Source organism: Patella vulgata, chromosome 3, assembly GCF_932274485.2.
Source record: "Patella vulgata chromosome 3, xgPatVulg1.2, whole genome shotgun sequence".
In the NCBI taxonomy this organism is placed as follows: Eukaryota; Metazoa; Mollusca; class Gastropoda; family Patellidae; genus Patella; species Patella vulgata.
The window spans coordinates 63,436,684-63,453,466 of NC_065881.2; the positions used below are offsets into that span (position 1 = coordinate 63,436,684).

Here is a 16,783-nt window from a genome sequence, read left to right on the forward strand (position 1 = left end):
ACAATGAGCATGCGCTGAAATTGCTTCATGGGATTGATATATTTTTGCAGCGCCACCTGACTTCAGCTGCTGAAGAACGCCATTTTCCTTCAAGAATTGATTACGGTTGATATCTTAATCCGAAAGCATCTTCCCCAGTTTTGACTCATCTGGTTATTGCAACCATGAGTCAGGGAATTCCATATTTAGGGAGTAAAATAAGTTTAATTTCGAAAGCGGAAATTCGTTATGAGGGTATTTTATACACTATCGATCCAAATGAATCGACCGTTGCACTTGCAAAAGGTGAGAACCTTTATGGCCAAAAAATATGTAAACAAACATTTTAAAAGTAATGTGTTTTATCAATAAAAGTGTATTACCCAAGTTAATTATTACTGTATGAAGCCACAAACAAACTAAAAAATGTTTGGCGTATTTTTGACTCGGGTATTTTATTGTTACCGGTATTTTGTACCAATTCTGAGCAATTCTGTTTGTTGAGACAGTTGAGTCTTAATATTGTATCCCCCGCTCAGTTACTTTTGGCCAAAACAAAGTTCAAAAGAGTAGCCTATTGGTACTAGGCTATTGGCAAGAATGAAAAACAATGACCTAAAAATTTGTATTGAATGTCAGTTTTGAAATCTTCCTGGCCAAATCATTTCACTAACTCAGTAACTGAATAGAACCTCACATAATAAAGTCCATAAAAAGTGTAGACTAACCACACAGTCATTATCATTCTGTAATTTGCTTCCTTGTAATCTTGTATGGTCTTATGTAAAGTTTGGCTTAGTTGCAGCTTGGATTAGTACCAGTATGAACAAGGTTCCATGTGCAAGAACTGTTATGTTAAACTTTCAACTCCCTTGTGAAAGAAAATGATGTTCATTCTTGGTCATTGTCAATCACTGAAGTGGAGATGGCTATTAGTATTAAATAGTATTATTAAATTCAGCTCTGTAATGGAGTAAAAAATACAATTTGTAATACAATCAAGTTGAAAAAACTAACTGATCACGTGATCAAATCTAACTTCCATGCAGGCCTAATTTCGGGTAATCGCTTTGAAAATCAGTGTCGATAAATTCGTTGATTAGGGTAATTGAATAAAATGCCTATTGAGCCCTTTTAATTTTATTTTTGTGAATAAGAAATGACATTGTCATTCCAGCTATTCAGCAATACTTTTGACCTAAAAGGAATCATAAACAAAATGTCTGAAATGATTAAAATCTACAGGAGAAAGACAGCATTTTGATGTTTGTAGTTAATTTACATGTAAGATGGGTAAAATCTTACCGGTACTCTTGAAATTTTTTGTTTTAGTGAGATCATTTGGTACTGAAGATAGACCAACAGATCGTCCTGTCCCACCAAGAGATGAAATTTTTGAATACATCATCTTCCGTGGTAGTGATATTAAAGATCTACATGTCTGTGAACCTCCAAAACAGCAATCTAATCAAGGATTGCCAGTTGATCCAGCAATAGTCAAGGTATGTTAAAGATACATTAGGTAAGATTTAGATAAAGAGCTGACCATTCTTGCTATAATAGCTCCTCCTAAATAGATAATGTCAAGTGAAAATATTGAAAATTTCATTCCAAGTTCTTCATTCTGAGCCAAGTTATCACTGTAGTTTTGACCAGATTTGGGCAGCTGTTTTGATCCAATACATGTAACCAAATTTGGGCAGTAAATTTTCTTGACAAATACAAGCCTGAAAAAACAAGTAATGCATCTATCACAGATATGGCCATGTTGAATTGATTCCTTGTTTCTTCTGCCACCACTCTGGCAATCATGTGCGGTAAACACAACACAAAGTGGGTTCAAAACACAAAGTGGTCTAGCAAAATATCTATAGTCTGTGTATCTTTTTCAATATTATAAATCTTCTAGTTATTGCTTAAAATAAAAACACAGATATTTAATTGAATAAGTTTAATAACTAAAATTTGGTAACAAAATGGCTTCTTGTTTAACTTTTTAAAATATGAAATAACCATATTTTGATATAAATTTTCTTTATTCTTGTGTTACAATACAATGGAAACATTTCAGTTAGACAAAATTTGATTCGGTTGGAGTTCGTTGTTAGTTTTGACAACAAAAATAATTCCAAAATAATTCCCCAAAAATTCATTTTATGCTCAAAGATGTATTTCTACAGTAGTATTTATGGGGTAGTTATTTCCAATAAAAGTATGGCAAATTTGGTATGTTGTATATGGACAGTAGAGACGCCCAATCTTACTAGAACAATAATGGATTCCCTGAAAAACACCCATGGGCCAAGCGCTGGTCAAAAATGATAGGGTATCCCTGTCAACCTGACAGCTTTAATATATAATGTCTGCCAGGTTAACTTAAAGGAGAATACTACAGCAAAGAGTTGTTTTAATATGAAAAACAGCCATGTTTTGATTTTCTCTTTTGAGTGACGTCAGATGACAGACATGAATTTCCCTATAGACGGCTATTGCAACTGAGCACTGCATCCCGTCATTTTGACTGTTTCTTTTGTGAACCTTGTGAACGTTCGAATGACAAAAGTTATTATCCGATCTGTATGAAATTGTCTTGTAAATGCCCCTAATTACTTACAAAAGAAATATGCGTCGACCGCTCGGACGATTTAGCTGCTGTGGGCATGTTTGGTTGCCTGGCAACCCATCTTTCCAATTAAAATGTTCTAAAAGTGATTTGACGTTTTAAGTTTTTAGTCCAAATATATTAGCAAATCACACAGTTTATACTACTGGGAAGGCATCTTGTTTTATGCAAACTTTTCATATTCAGTCTTCACAGCCAAATGCAACACCAAGTGCAATGTGCCAGCATGCTGGATTTAATGCTGCCCCAACATTTCAACCATTTAGTGGACCAACGATGTACAATCAATATGGTCAGACGTCCGCCCCTGCAAATCCTGCCTATAATATACAGCAAGTTGCTTCTCAGTCAGGTATGTAGTGTTTTGAATATTTTATCGATTAGATTTATGTGATTTCTCTTTTCACTTCTCAAATTTTTCAATAAAATTACTATCAAATTTCATCTTATTTTAATAATTTTGTACAATTTATCCTGTTCCAAGTAATGAAATTCTATTCACTTCCTAATTAATCAAATGTGAAGTACATCTTGTACAATAATTTGAAATGTTTTCCTATTGAAATATTGTATTTCTTCCAAAATAATTTTAAAGTGATTCCTCTAAGGCATGGGATTTTAATTTTATGATAGGTTCCAGGGGCTCATCCCCTAGTCTTAATCGTATATCACCAACTATGGACCAAGGTGTACAAGTTGGGTCACAGCTCTCAAGAAAACCGGGTAAATGTCCATCAAAAAAATGCCTTATTTTTACAGTCCAATAACTTTTGTGAATCTTGCACTTGATTTCATGATGCTAGCTTTCTTTGTGTTTCTTTCTTGCTTGTTTTGCACTATTTGTGTTACAATTATAAATGCACAGAAGCAATATTTTGATTTATGTATCTAAAGGTAATAAATGTTTTAACCTCAAATTTATGTTTTGCACAACACTTTGTAAATTGAAATTTGATGTGGTCGTGTAATAACTGATTATTTTGTAAAGTGTTTTCTGAGATGCATGTATTTAAGAATATTACGTCATATTCATAAGTTTTAATTTTAAGACGATAATTTAAAAATATTTATAAATATTTTACATGTACCATTTAAAATTGTGTGTGGCTTGCTTTACTTGCATGTATTGTTTTAATAGAAATGTTATGAATCATAGTATATATATATTTATTTTGTTAGGTTCTCGAGGTGGAACACCTCCACTTGGTAGGAAGTCTCCCACATCAGATACCGGTACTCAAGTTCCCACTCCCCATTCTAATAAATCCAATCAATCTAATCAACATCGTTCTGAACATAAGGCATCTGGTTACAACGAACAACGCAATGAATACAGAGAGCGTAAAGCTCCAAATCAGCAAGTTAGATCAAATAATTCATATGTACGAGGTAGAGGAAATAATAGAGGTACATGTACATTTCAGTGTTTGTGATTTTGCACATAGTTTCATGAGTTTTAAAAAATAAATTCTGATGGTGCAAACTGCTCCCGTAGAAATGTTAACTTGATAAGATATGTATAGAAAACACCTTAAATTAAGTATACTTTATATTAAAAAATTATTGAAATTTAAAGGCATTGAATTTTAAAAAGTTAACACAAGGTTACAAATGCAATTATATTATTTGTGCTGATTAGACATTTGGGTATTCATGCTTTTGTTTATTTTTACAAAGGTGCTCCTGTTCGTGGAAGTCCCAATGTTCGTGGTGGTCCAAGAGCTTCATGGAGGGGTCCACCCCGTGGAGGTGGAAGACCAACTTCTAATGGTGCCAAAACCGAACCCCTCAAATTTGAATCAGAGTTTGATTTTGAAACCTCAAATGCACAATTTGATAAAGAAAAGATAGAAGAGGAATTGAAACAAAAACTTACAATAAGTATGATCTTATCGTTTTTATACACCCACATTTTCATGTGGACATATATTATCGTCGCCCCCATCTGTTCATCTGTCCAGTTTGTTTGTGGACACTCTACAGGTCACAGTTTTTATCCGATTTTGATGGGACTATAAATGCATGTTTATAACCCCAAAGATCTTGGTAACTTCCTGAATTATGGCCCTTGATTGTACAAAAACCCTGTTTTTAGGTTGTGGTCCCTCTTGAGGTCACAACTTTTATCCGATTTAAAAAATCTTTCGAATATATTACTGTTACACCATAATGACAGTTGACTTAAAATCGGACCGAAACTGCCAGACAACAGACAAAATGGCTGCTTCCTGTATGAAAATAGTGTTAAAGTATGTAATATCAAGATTGTGGATCCTCTAAGAGGTCACAATTTTGATCTGATTTTGATGAACTTAAAACGTGGTTCATTTCGATATTTGCGCATATCAGATTGTAAATTCCTGGATAATGGCATCTGATTGTACGAAAAAATCACGATTTTACCTTGTGGTACCTTTTAGAGGTCACAATTTCTATTGGATTTTAAAAAATCGTTTTAATATTTCGTTACACCCTGATGATGGTTAAGTTTGAATTTCATAAAAATTATCTCGATATAATTATCATGTCCCAATATTGATGATAATTTGCTATATCCTACGAAGTCGAAATTGCAGTGCGAGAGGTCATGATTGATGCAAGGACTCGTAATCGAGGAACAGTTGTTTGGCAAGGTTAAGGTTGGACGGTAACGTATTGTCTAGGATAGGATAATAATACTACCTTAACTCGATTAAAGATTACTACCCGAAATGAATGGAAAACCAATCGTCTTACACGACACCGCTTCGACTTATCAATGGACAGAGGTTGGAAAAAACCCCAGTAAAATATGACGATTCGACCTATACCCCTCATCGACTTCTACCCTGTAAAATACGATATTTACCTTAGTCGAAACTGTCACTGTTTACGTGTTATCATAATTAATATTTTACTTCAACTAACTTGTACGATATTTTATTGATAATTAAATTCATCCGTAAAAATAGCATTATTGAGTACCAGCTGGTCTAGGGTAAATCTCTATCACTGATGTTGGCAACAAAAATGTGGCATCAAGCGACAATTCTCGAACCAAATATTCAAAATTTGACTTAAGACACAATTATAAATTATCACGATAACATCATTTATTGTGATATTTGATATTTTTTTTCATTATCGCCCATCCCTAGTCATATTGCCCTTTATCACTTGTGGATGCTCTAGAGACCAAAGTTATGATCCAATTGACTTAAGATTGATAAACAAATTTAAGGTCTTAAGACGAACAAGTATATTGATTTTCAATGAATTTGGATAACTTGAACAGCTAAATCCACAATATTAAATGTTTCGTATACTAAACGTTAGCATGGGGCAGAATTAAAAGCAAAGCAAATTCTAATGATTTTCTGAAAATTACTTAATGAGTTGTTACTCTTAATCAGATTTAGTGTATTATAAATGTTTTATTACCGACAATAGAAAAAATATGCGGCAACTTTTGTGGACTGCTCGGATGACTTAGTTCCTGTGGGCATATGTTTCATTGCCTGGCAACCTTTCACTTTTTATACGTCCACATTCATAAATTTTAATGACTAAGATATTGAACTATCAATACTTAAAATTGCAAGATTATTTATTTTTTCAAGTTAAAAAATATACGTCCACATTCCTGCTTTGATAGATATGGTACCTTTTAAAATAAAGAGCATGTAATATGAAATGGCTGCAATGACTATAAGGCAAAGAAGGCTAGGCGTTTGTTTTGTTTTGCCAAATTTACAGACTATATATTAACAAAAAGTGGGTGCGTCATCACCCCTGGGGGTTGGGAGATCCACCAAAAGAAATAGTTGCTACCCTTACGGTATTAGGAATTGCAAGGTTATCGATTTTTTTCACCCTGATGAGACACCTTTGTCACAAATACTGTGTTTTAGCTGTGAAGTCTTTAATAAAGGATATTGTGATCGGATAAAGGGAGACTGGTTTATACAAAGAATGTCGTAGAAAATGTAGAATGTACCAGAATGTAAAATCTTTCCACAGATTTATAATAGAAATTTAACCGAATTTTCTTCTACCTGAAGGATATTTAAAGTGCTGAGAGAATAAATAAAATGTGTAGATTGCATGAATGCTAAAATTATCTAAATATCTGAGATTTGAACGGCATACGTACATGTATTTAGATACAAGTTTCAGTATTACAAGCAAATTTGTGATATTTGGATGGGAATTGCAAAAAATAGTGTAGGATGAGACCTTGCCCCTTATTTAATTTTTATACGCCCACATTTTCATGTGGAAGTATATTTTCGTCATCCCTGTCCGTCCGTCCGTTCACATTTCTACAAATCGCACCGAAACTGTCGAACAAAATGGCCTCTCCTTGAACACAAATAGTGTAATAGTATGTCATATCAAGGTTGTGGACCCTCTAGAGGTCACAATTTTGATAAGATTTTGATGAAATTTTAAATGTATGTTTATATCACAAAGATCTCGGTTACTTTCGATACTCACACATATTGGAATGGAACTTCCTGGATTAAGTCCCCTAATTCTTCGAAAAATTAAATTTTAGCTTGTGGACCTTCTAGAAGTCACAATTTGGATTTAATTTTAAAAACCGTTTAAGTATATTACTGTTACATTTCCATGAAGTTGAGTTGGTATTTCATAAAAATCCAACTGAAACTACCAGACAAAATGGCCACTCCTTGTATGCAAATAGTCTAAAATATGTAATCATCAATTTTGATGAAACTTTAAATGTGTGTTTATATCACAAGGATCTTGGTTCCTCTCGATAATCACGCATATCGGAAGGTAACTTCCTGGATTATGGCCCCTGATTGTCCAAAAAAAAAACGTTTGTAGCTTGTGGACCGTCTAGAAGTCACAATTTGTATTCAATTTTAAAAAACATTTAAGTATATCACCGTTGCACCTCGGTGAAGGTTGAGTTCAAATCTCGTGAAAAACGGACTGAAACTGCTTGACAAAATAGCTGCTACTTGTATTCAAAAAGGTTAATAGTATGTAATACCAAGGTTTTCTACCCTCTAGAAGTCAGTTTTTATCTGATCTTGATGAAACTTAAAATATATGTTCATATCCAAAAGATCACATGTAGACATTTTAGCTGGAAAGTGCAAGATTTGGTGTTAGTAATTATAGAGGAATCTGATAGGGTCTCAAGCTTGGTCAGTACCCAATCGGAATTAGTGCAGAAATATGCGGGGTATTACGTGAAAGGCTTGATAAGATTTATGGAGTTTAAACTAAAGGCAATATCAAGCCATCTATTGAAGATGGAAATGCAAGCTGTATAATGTATGTTCAAATTTTAGGTGATAAGCCTATAAATGGGGAAAAGGAAGAAGGTGAAGAACCTAGCGAACAATTACAACCACCACCAGAAGAGGATGACGATGAAATATATTATGATAAAAACAAATCATTTTTTGACAATATCAGTTGTGAAGCAAAAGAGAGAGCCGAAGGGTTAGTATTAAAATGAAGTTTGTTGATATTTTGATACAGTGCATGGGTTAACATGAGGAACTTTCTAGAGGCCCATTTCTATTTTGATAACATAATAAAATCTGTAATTAACCAGATATAGTTATAGTTTTTGAGATTATCTATATTAATATTTATGACTGTCATTTGTCTGTTCAGGGTTGGCGGCAACACTAGGGCTGTCTGAGGCTGAAATTTGGTGTATAGGGGTAGCTTGGACTGTGGAATAACATAGGCTAGGTGGCCTTAGACTACTACGTCAGTTTCGGAATATTCGAAATAGCATCCTCTTGGACGCCATCTTAAATTTCTCAAAATGCTCAAGAGTGACGGAGGTTCACCCTAGGATACTGAAATCAATCCAGGTTCAACCAAAGTTCTGCCGGACTATATCATCCGATCTGTGTGAAATTTGTATGCATTAAACGAATAAGCCTATTAAATTTCGGCAATATCCGTTAATTATGTCTAGAGTTGTGGCCCTTGTTTTACTTTGATGAATTTTGTGAAGGCTCTAATGACAATAGGGCTGCAACGATTCACAACTACCTCGATTCGGTTCGATTATCGATTTTAACCATTCGATTCGATTATTTTCGATTCTATTATCAGCTACAATAACCAGTAATTTTTCCTGTATATAATTCATTAAAAAAAATAAAAACACAAGACTAAAATTCTCTTGAACTTTCTTTTGAGATGGTTTGACAGGTTTGTTGTGTTTCCTGTTTTATCGGATATGTCAGTGTAGCATACTCTGCAAGTTGCCACATCTTTAGAGTTTTTTCTTACACCAAAATGATCCCAAACTTTAGATTTCAAACGACCAGGTGGTCGAGAAAGTACGTCGTCTGCCATAATTTTACCTTCCAGTGTTTGCTTGGCTACGGGTAATAATCACTAAACACGATAATGACCGGAATTATCAGCTAATGAGATCGTTTAGAATTTATATAACGATTACCGAAGCTATTGACCTAAATTAACATCCAATGAACATTCGGTACGTCACCAATTTTAAATAAATTAACTTTCGTCAGCATACGGAAATTGTTTTAAAGGGAGGTCACTCTGTTTTAGTTATGTTTTCGAGTGACATTCGTCTTTTGTTAAATAACGTAAATTAAAAGTTACGTAAAAACATAGTTTTTCTTAAATTTTAAGTGGACTTAATTGCTACAGGTCTTTCATTTTTGTCCCCCTCCTTTCGAAGAAAGCAGGGGACTATTAAAATGGGTTCGTCCGTCTGTCTGTCTGTCTGTCTGTCTGTCCGTCTGTCTGTCCGTCACACTTTTTGGGACACAATAACTCTCTTCCTAATTGAGCTAGAATGTTCAAACTTGGTGTATGTGTTTATTAGGTCAATGCCTTGATGGAGTTCGAAGATGAGCATTTTCCGCTTAGGGTAAGCAGAGATAAGCAATTTGATTGGTTGATGCTTTGGGACACGATAACTCTCTTCCTAATTGGGCTAGAATGTTCAAACTTGGTGTATGTGTTGATTAGGTCAATGCCTTGATGGAGTTCGAAGATGAGCATTTTCCGCTTAGGGTAAGCAGAGATAAGCAATTTGATTGGTTGATGCTTTGGGACACGATAACTTTTAATTGAGCTAGAATGTTCAAACTTGGTGTATGTGTTTATTAGGTCAATGCCTTGATGGAGTTCGAAGATGAGCATTTTCCGCTTAGGGTAAGCAGAGATAAGCAATTTGATTGGTTGATACTTTGGGGCACGATAACTCTCTTCCTAATTGAGCTAGAATGTTCAAACTTGGTGTATGTGTTGATTAGGTCAATGCCTTGATGGAGTTCGAAGATGAGCATTTTCCGCTTAGGGTAAGCAGAGATAAGCAATTTGATTGGTTGATGCTTTGGGACACGATAACTTTAGTTCTAATTAAGTGAGATTGATGAAACTTGGTGTATAGTTTCATTACAGTAATACCTTGACTAAGTTCGATAATGAGCATTTTCTGCTCAGGGTAAGCAGAGCGATAAGCAATTTGATTGGCCGAGACTTTGGAACACAATAACCCTCCTTCTAATTGAGCTAGAATGTTCAAACTTGGTGTTGGTGTTTATTAGGTCAATGCCTTGATGGAGTGTGAAGATAAGCATTTTCTGCTTAGGATAAGCAAAGATAAGCAATTTGATTGGTTGATGCTTTGTTTGGGACACAATAACTTTAGTTTCAATTAAGTGAGAGTGATGAAACTTGGTGTATAGTTTCATTACATCAATACCTTGACTAAGTTCGATGATGAGCATTTTTTGCTCAGGGTAAGCAGAGCGATAAGCAATTTGATTGGCCGAGTCTTTGGAACACAATAACCCTCCTTCTAATTGAGCTAGAATGTTCAAACTTGGTGTAGGTGTTTATTAGGTCAATGCCTTGATGGAGTGCGAAGATAAGCATTTTCGGCTTAGGGTAAGCAAATATAAGCAATTTGATTGGTTGATGCTTTGGGACACGATAACTTTAGTTCCAATTAAGTGAGAGTGATGAAACTTGGTGTATAGTTTCATTACATCAATACCTTGACTTAGTTCGATGATGAGCATTTTCTGCTCAGGGTAAGCAGAGCGATAAGCAATTTGATTGGCCAAGACTTTGGAACACAATAACCCTCCTTCTAATTGAGCTAGAATGTTCAACCTTGGTGTAGGGGTTAATGAGGTCAATGCCTTGATGGAGTGTGAAGATGATCATTTTCTGCTTAGGGTAAGCAGAGATAAGCAATTTGATTGGTTGATGCTTTGGAAGTGGAACACGATAACTTTAGTTCTAATTAAGTGAGAGTGATGAAACTTGGTGTATAGTTCATTACATCAATACCTTGACTAAGTTCGATGATGAGAATTTTTTGCTTAGGCCAACGAACAATAAGCATGTTGATTGGTCAAACTCTTCTTCTAATTGAGGTAGAATGTTTAAACTTGATGTAGATGTTCGTCTTGACTGAGTTCAATGATTAACATATTGAGCTAAAGCTAAGCAGAGATAAGCAATTTCCTGCTTTGGGACAAGATAACTTTGATTCTATCTGATAGAGAGTGATGAAACTTAGTTTATAGTTGATAATCAGTTTGATTGCTTGATATTTTGGAAAAAAATAGATGTGCAATTAATTAATGTGTCATCTATTTATTTGGGGATTTCGGCGGGGGACATCAGCCTCACTGTTGGCTTGTTTTTCATATGGTAAGGTGTACGTTGTTTTTATTTGAAATTTAATTTGCAATTGAACCGAATCGAAATTTGAACGTTGTAGATCGTGGATCGAACCGAGACGGCTAGTGTCGGTTATCGGTGCACCGAACTGAATCGTTGCAGCTCTAAACGACAAGTTATTTTCCGATCTGTATGAAATTTATATGCATCATTTAAATGAGTGAAACAGAGAAACCTATTGAATATCAGCAATTTCTGTCAATAACTTCTCGAGTTCTGGCCCTTGTTTCACTTTGTTCAACCTTGTGAAATCTCTAATGATATAAATTATCATCCAATGTGTATGAAATTTATGCATTATTTAAATTAGTGAAACGAAGAGACCTATTGAATTTCAGAAATTTTTGTTAATTAAGGCCCTTGTTTCAGTTTGTAGACCCATTTATTGTGAAACCTCAAATAATGGAAATTATAATCTGATCTGTATGAAATTGTCTTGTAAATGCTCCCTCCACCCCCCCCACCCCCATTACCTACAAAACAATAAATATGCAACAACCCTTGTCGACTGCTCGGACGATTTAGCTGCAGTGGGCATTTTTCATTGCCTGGCAACATATCTTTATTGATGTTGCAAGAAACATAACCATGTGGAATTGTACATGTCACCATAGGAAACAAATTGAAGAATAAATATGCAACAACCCTTGTCGGCTGCTCGGACAATTTAGCTGGTGTTGGCATACGTTTCGTTGCCTGGCAACCTTTTATTGATGTTGCAGGAAACATAACCCAGTGGAATTGTACATGTCACCATAGTAAACAAATTACCCATGTGTTAATCCAAAAATGAACCCATGTCTCTTTAGTTGAAATTCTCTCGAATAAATACACCAACTCATCTACTGGTCTTACATTTCTTTTTACACTAATTTAAGGAAAAATTCCAGAATGAGTTGGAGGGAGGAAAGAAAACTAAACGTTGAAACATTTGGTGCAAATGAAGGTATGAGAAGAAACTATAGAGGAAGAGGTGGTTATAGAGGTTATTCAAGAGGTTATAGTAGAGGACCACCTAGAGGAGGTTATAATAATTGGGGTGGATATCAAGGATATGGTGGATATAGAGGAAACTATGGTAATCTGTTAAAAACAATTCATAAAACCTTCTTCCTGGATTTCAAAGGAAATTGTTGTACTTATATAAAGCTAACAATACATGGTGTAACCTTTTTATATAATCCCAGATTGAAATGTGGTCGTATTTTGTCGTCCCGATCCGACGTCCACAATTTCTTGTGGACGCTCTACAGACTGAAGTTTATATCCGATTGACTTTAAATTTATACAGTGTTAAAGGTCATGAGACGAAGAAGCCTATTGATTTGCCATAATTTTCAATAATTAGTGCCCGAGTTATGGCCCTTGATCACTTTGAAAAAATCTTGTGGACGCTATAGACTAAAGATAATATCTGATTGACTTTAAATTTATACAGTGTTTAGGGTCATGAGACTGAAGAAGCCAAAAATTTTCAGCGATTTCCGATAATTACTGCCAGAGTTATGGCCCTTGATCACTTTGTAAAATCTTGTGGAAGCTCTAGAGGCTAAAGTTAATATCCGATTGACTCTTAAATGTACAATGTTTAACCCTTTCACTGCGTATACCCGGTAGTACCGGGTATTATAAAATGTCGGTAAAATGCCCGTACCCGGTATTACCGTGTACTCAAGTAAAGCCCTCGCTAAAATTAGTACCGTAACTGCAAGTGCCATCTATTGTATTTTCTATACACTAGAACATATTTCCACGTGTTTCAAAGCAGCAAACCGTAAAATGGCGGAGTGCATTGTGACAACGTAGACGATGCACTCTCGACGAAGTCGTGAATGACGTCTTGCTGACCAACATGTGGACAATTTCAAGGCGGGTGATACACATAATTCGTTTCCAGTTACTTGATAATGATAGTAGTCAGGACAGTGATTGGTATTATGAAGTGTGTGATTTGTTGCGTGACGTTCCGCCCATGGCTAGCTATGTCTCCCGTGCATGATGAACAAGCCCAATGTGAACACGATAGCCCTGTGTCTGCAGTAGATTCTGACAATAATTCTGATGTTGATAATAATGCTGGCCTGCTGGATCGTAAAATACGTAGGTAATTCCTGATTCCCGAACGTGTAGATCTATTGACTGACTATATTGATAATGATATGGGACTTGGGGGTGAAAGTGAAAGTAAAAACAAGGTATTGCAATCCGCACGTGGTCATGGCAGCGGGAGACGTGATGCTCGTGTTCGCGGCGGCATTGCTCATGGCTGCTATTGATGTTTTTGTTCATTTTATATATCTTTATCAAAATCCAGTAAAAAAAACAATATCTTTTCATGGAGAAAAATTCGTTTTCGTGTTAGCTTTAGTGTGAAATGAGAAATCCAAAATGGCCGCCATGACGTCACGTGACTACATTATTATGCAAATTTCCAAAATTCTATTTTTTCCTATTAGCCCAACCTCATGCCCATCCCAACAGACAAAAAGATTTTTCATAAAAGCTTCCATAAGTACTGCTTGGCATTCAGTTCCAACCTCCCTTTTTTCCTCAAAAAAGGGTCTAGCACAGGCAGTGGATTTACGTCTAGCATTGAAAGGGTTAAGGTCATGAGAGGAAGGATCCTATTGATTTTCAACGATTTCTGATAATTACTGCCAGTGTTATGGCCCTTGATCACTTTGAAATATCTTTATACAGTGTTTTATGGCCTGTGACCTCTTTGAAAAATCGTGTAGAAGCTCTAGAGTCTAAAGTCAATAACTGATTGACTTAAATTTATACAGTGTTTAAGGTCATGAGATGAAGAAGCCTGTCAATTTTCAACATTTCCAATGATGATGGAAATTGATATTAAAGATACATTCCCGCGTACAAACTGGGTGATTTAATGATATATATGGACTAAGAACATATTCAAACTAATTAATTTGTCATAATTTTCCTTCAAATCCTTCTCAAACATTGTAATTGCGAAGGAATGCCCTGCTATAAAAATTCGATCAAACCAGGTCATGTTTACGTCACGTGACTTACCTCTCTTGGAAGTCAGAGAATTCATTGCATACATAAGACGATGTTGTCTTTAATCGCTTACTATTTATTACAAATATCGAATCCTAATTAAATTCTCGGATTATCCACTACCTGCGCCCTTTTCCGCCATTTTTATCTCAGAAAGTGTCGTACGTCTAACTCTACATAAAGTTTATTAACTTGTACATCAATGTTCAATGTTTCCGTGTGACCTTTGACATCACGCATGCAGAAATTCCTAATCGTCAAGTGGTCGATTAGGGGAACCCTTACATTTTTTTCCTGTATACGCTCGGGGAATCCAGTATTTTTCTAGTAAGATTGGATGTCTCTACTTTCCATATATACCAAAATTGCCATACTTTTATTGGAAATAACCACCCGATAAATACCTTTCTGGGAACCCATCTTTAAATGTTTTGAATGCTTAAACATACATTATGCAAGAGCAAAATCTGATTATTGCAAGTCTTAATTTAGGCGTCAGATGTTATAGAAATTATAAATTAGATCTTTATTTAAACAACAAGCCCAAAATCAACTCTGTAGACCCACGGATGGCTCGGCTACAGCTTAGATTTAAATAGGATTTCACTCATTGATAAATTGAAATATGGCGCACCCTGATGAGAATACGTCAGTTAGATCGAGGCTAAATGATAGAGTGTACTTAGCGAGGCTGCTGTAGAGCGTTTCCGCATGCCATTGAAAACTTTACTTGATAATCGGATATGTAGGTGGAGTTAACGCCTGTCAATCAAACGATCGACCAAGGTGATGGCACATTTCACTACCATTTCTAGGCAAATATTACAACTATGATAACTATGTTCAGAATAAAGTAATTTGACTGAAATTTTCAATATATTTTTCTTTCATCATCTACTTTTGAACTGTTATAGCAAGAATGGCCAACTCTCTATAAAAATCACCCATAATGTATCTTTAATGTTAGAATAGGGCAGAACTAGAAGCCAAATGGGTTGTTACTTGTAATCTGATTTTAGTGTGTTGTAAATGTTTTCATTTCTGACAAAAAAAAAAATGTGACAACCCTTGTTGACACCCCAGACGACTTAGCTGCTGTGGGCGTATGTTTTGTTGCCTGGCAACCCATCTTTTCAACTCGACGTCACACAGTGGCTATATAATCTTTTGCAATAATTTACACAGATTTTGGAAGCAGATATCTTCGTAAAAATCTGACTCAACTGCCGGACAAAATGGCTGCACCTTGTATGCAAATAGTGTAAAAATATGGTATATCAAGGTTATGGACCCTCTAGAGGTTACAATTTTGATACGATTTGGGGGAAACTTGAAATACAGTAGGATCGTTTGAGCAGCCATCTCCTTGTAAGCGGTCACGTAAATTTGCCCCGTTGTAATTCTATAGTTTCATCTCTTTAATCAACGGTCACTCTAAAGCGGCCAGCGGTCACTGTTTTAGTTTATAAATTTAACAATTCAACAGCCATTGCGGAATGATACATCTTGTACTTCGTAGCACCTCTGATTATCTTGTGATTAATAGTTAATTATCTGGTCCTCGCCAATCTGATGAAAATAACAAACCTGGGTTTATCTGTCAAGCTTTTGTTTTATTAAATGACAAACCCTGATTGTTTTCACACGTAACGAAACATTATTTGATACTGATTGTGGTCAAAAACTGTTATTCAACTCGACACCAACTAAACTTTCAATTTCTAGTCTGAAAGTTTGTCTGCTAAATATTTGAATGGGGCAAAACTGAGTTTGTTAAATAAATGAGATCCTCTAGAAACGACCATCGTACGTGTCCACTTCATGTACTCTTTTAAGAATTTGGAAATGGTAAATATAACATCTCTCGCAGATATGCCAAGTTTGATGTGATCTATTCCTACTAAAGAGATGCAACAAGTAAGGATTTAATGTGTTAAATTATTTTAATGCCAATGTCAGAAAAAATTACAAAAAATGAATGTAATATTTTCCAGGTCCTCCAAGAGGTGGTTCTGCAAGAGGTGGTAGGAGAAATCAAGGCTATAATGATGATTACCATGGTGGGGCAGATAGAAGAGGACAGGCTAATAGGGTAAGATAAGGTTCGTCACAAAGCAATTTAGTAGTTAAATTTCAAATAGTAACACAGTAGGGTTTAATTTAATTGATATATTCTCTTGTTATATTCAAATGATTTGAGTGGGCTGTGGTGGCTCAGTAAGATTCTAGGTCGTTAACCAGGTCACTGATTTACTCGATGTTTACCGAGAAAGTACCTCAGGACGGAGGACTGACAATCAACAGTGTTAGCCGTTCGGATGGGATTTAAAAAATGAGGTCCCATGTACACATTCACATGCAAGTAAGAGAAACCATGACAGAATTCTAAATAGGAGTAGGCCTCGTACACGTAGCACAGGCATACATTTTCATTAGTCCAGTCAT

The 16,783-nt window shown here is 35.4% G+C and overlaps 1 protein-coding gene across 1 annotated transcript; it reads left to right on the top strand.

Moving 5' to 3' along the window:
- The first annotated feature begins 43 nt into the window (after positions 1-43).
- Positions 44-8,078, top strand: LOC126815151 (protein LSM14 homolog A). The gene is made up of 7 exons (XM_050540704.1): positions 44-285; positions 1,312-1,481; positions 2,789-2,954; positions 3,236-3,325; positions 3,782-4,009; positions 4,280-4,483; positions 7,909-8,078. Exons 1-7 carry the CDS (start codon positions 165-167, stop codon positions 8,076-8,078), a joined length of 1,149 nt encoding a protein of 382 aa, XP_050396661.1. The 5' UTR covers positions 44-164.
- Positions 8,079-16,783: the final 8,705 nt, after the last annotated feature.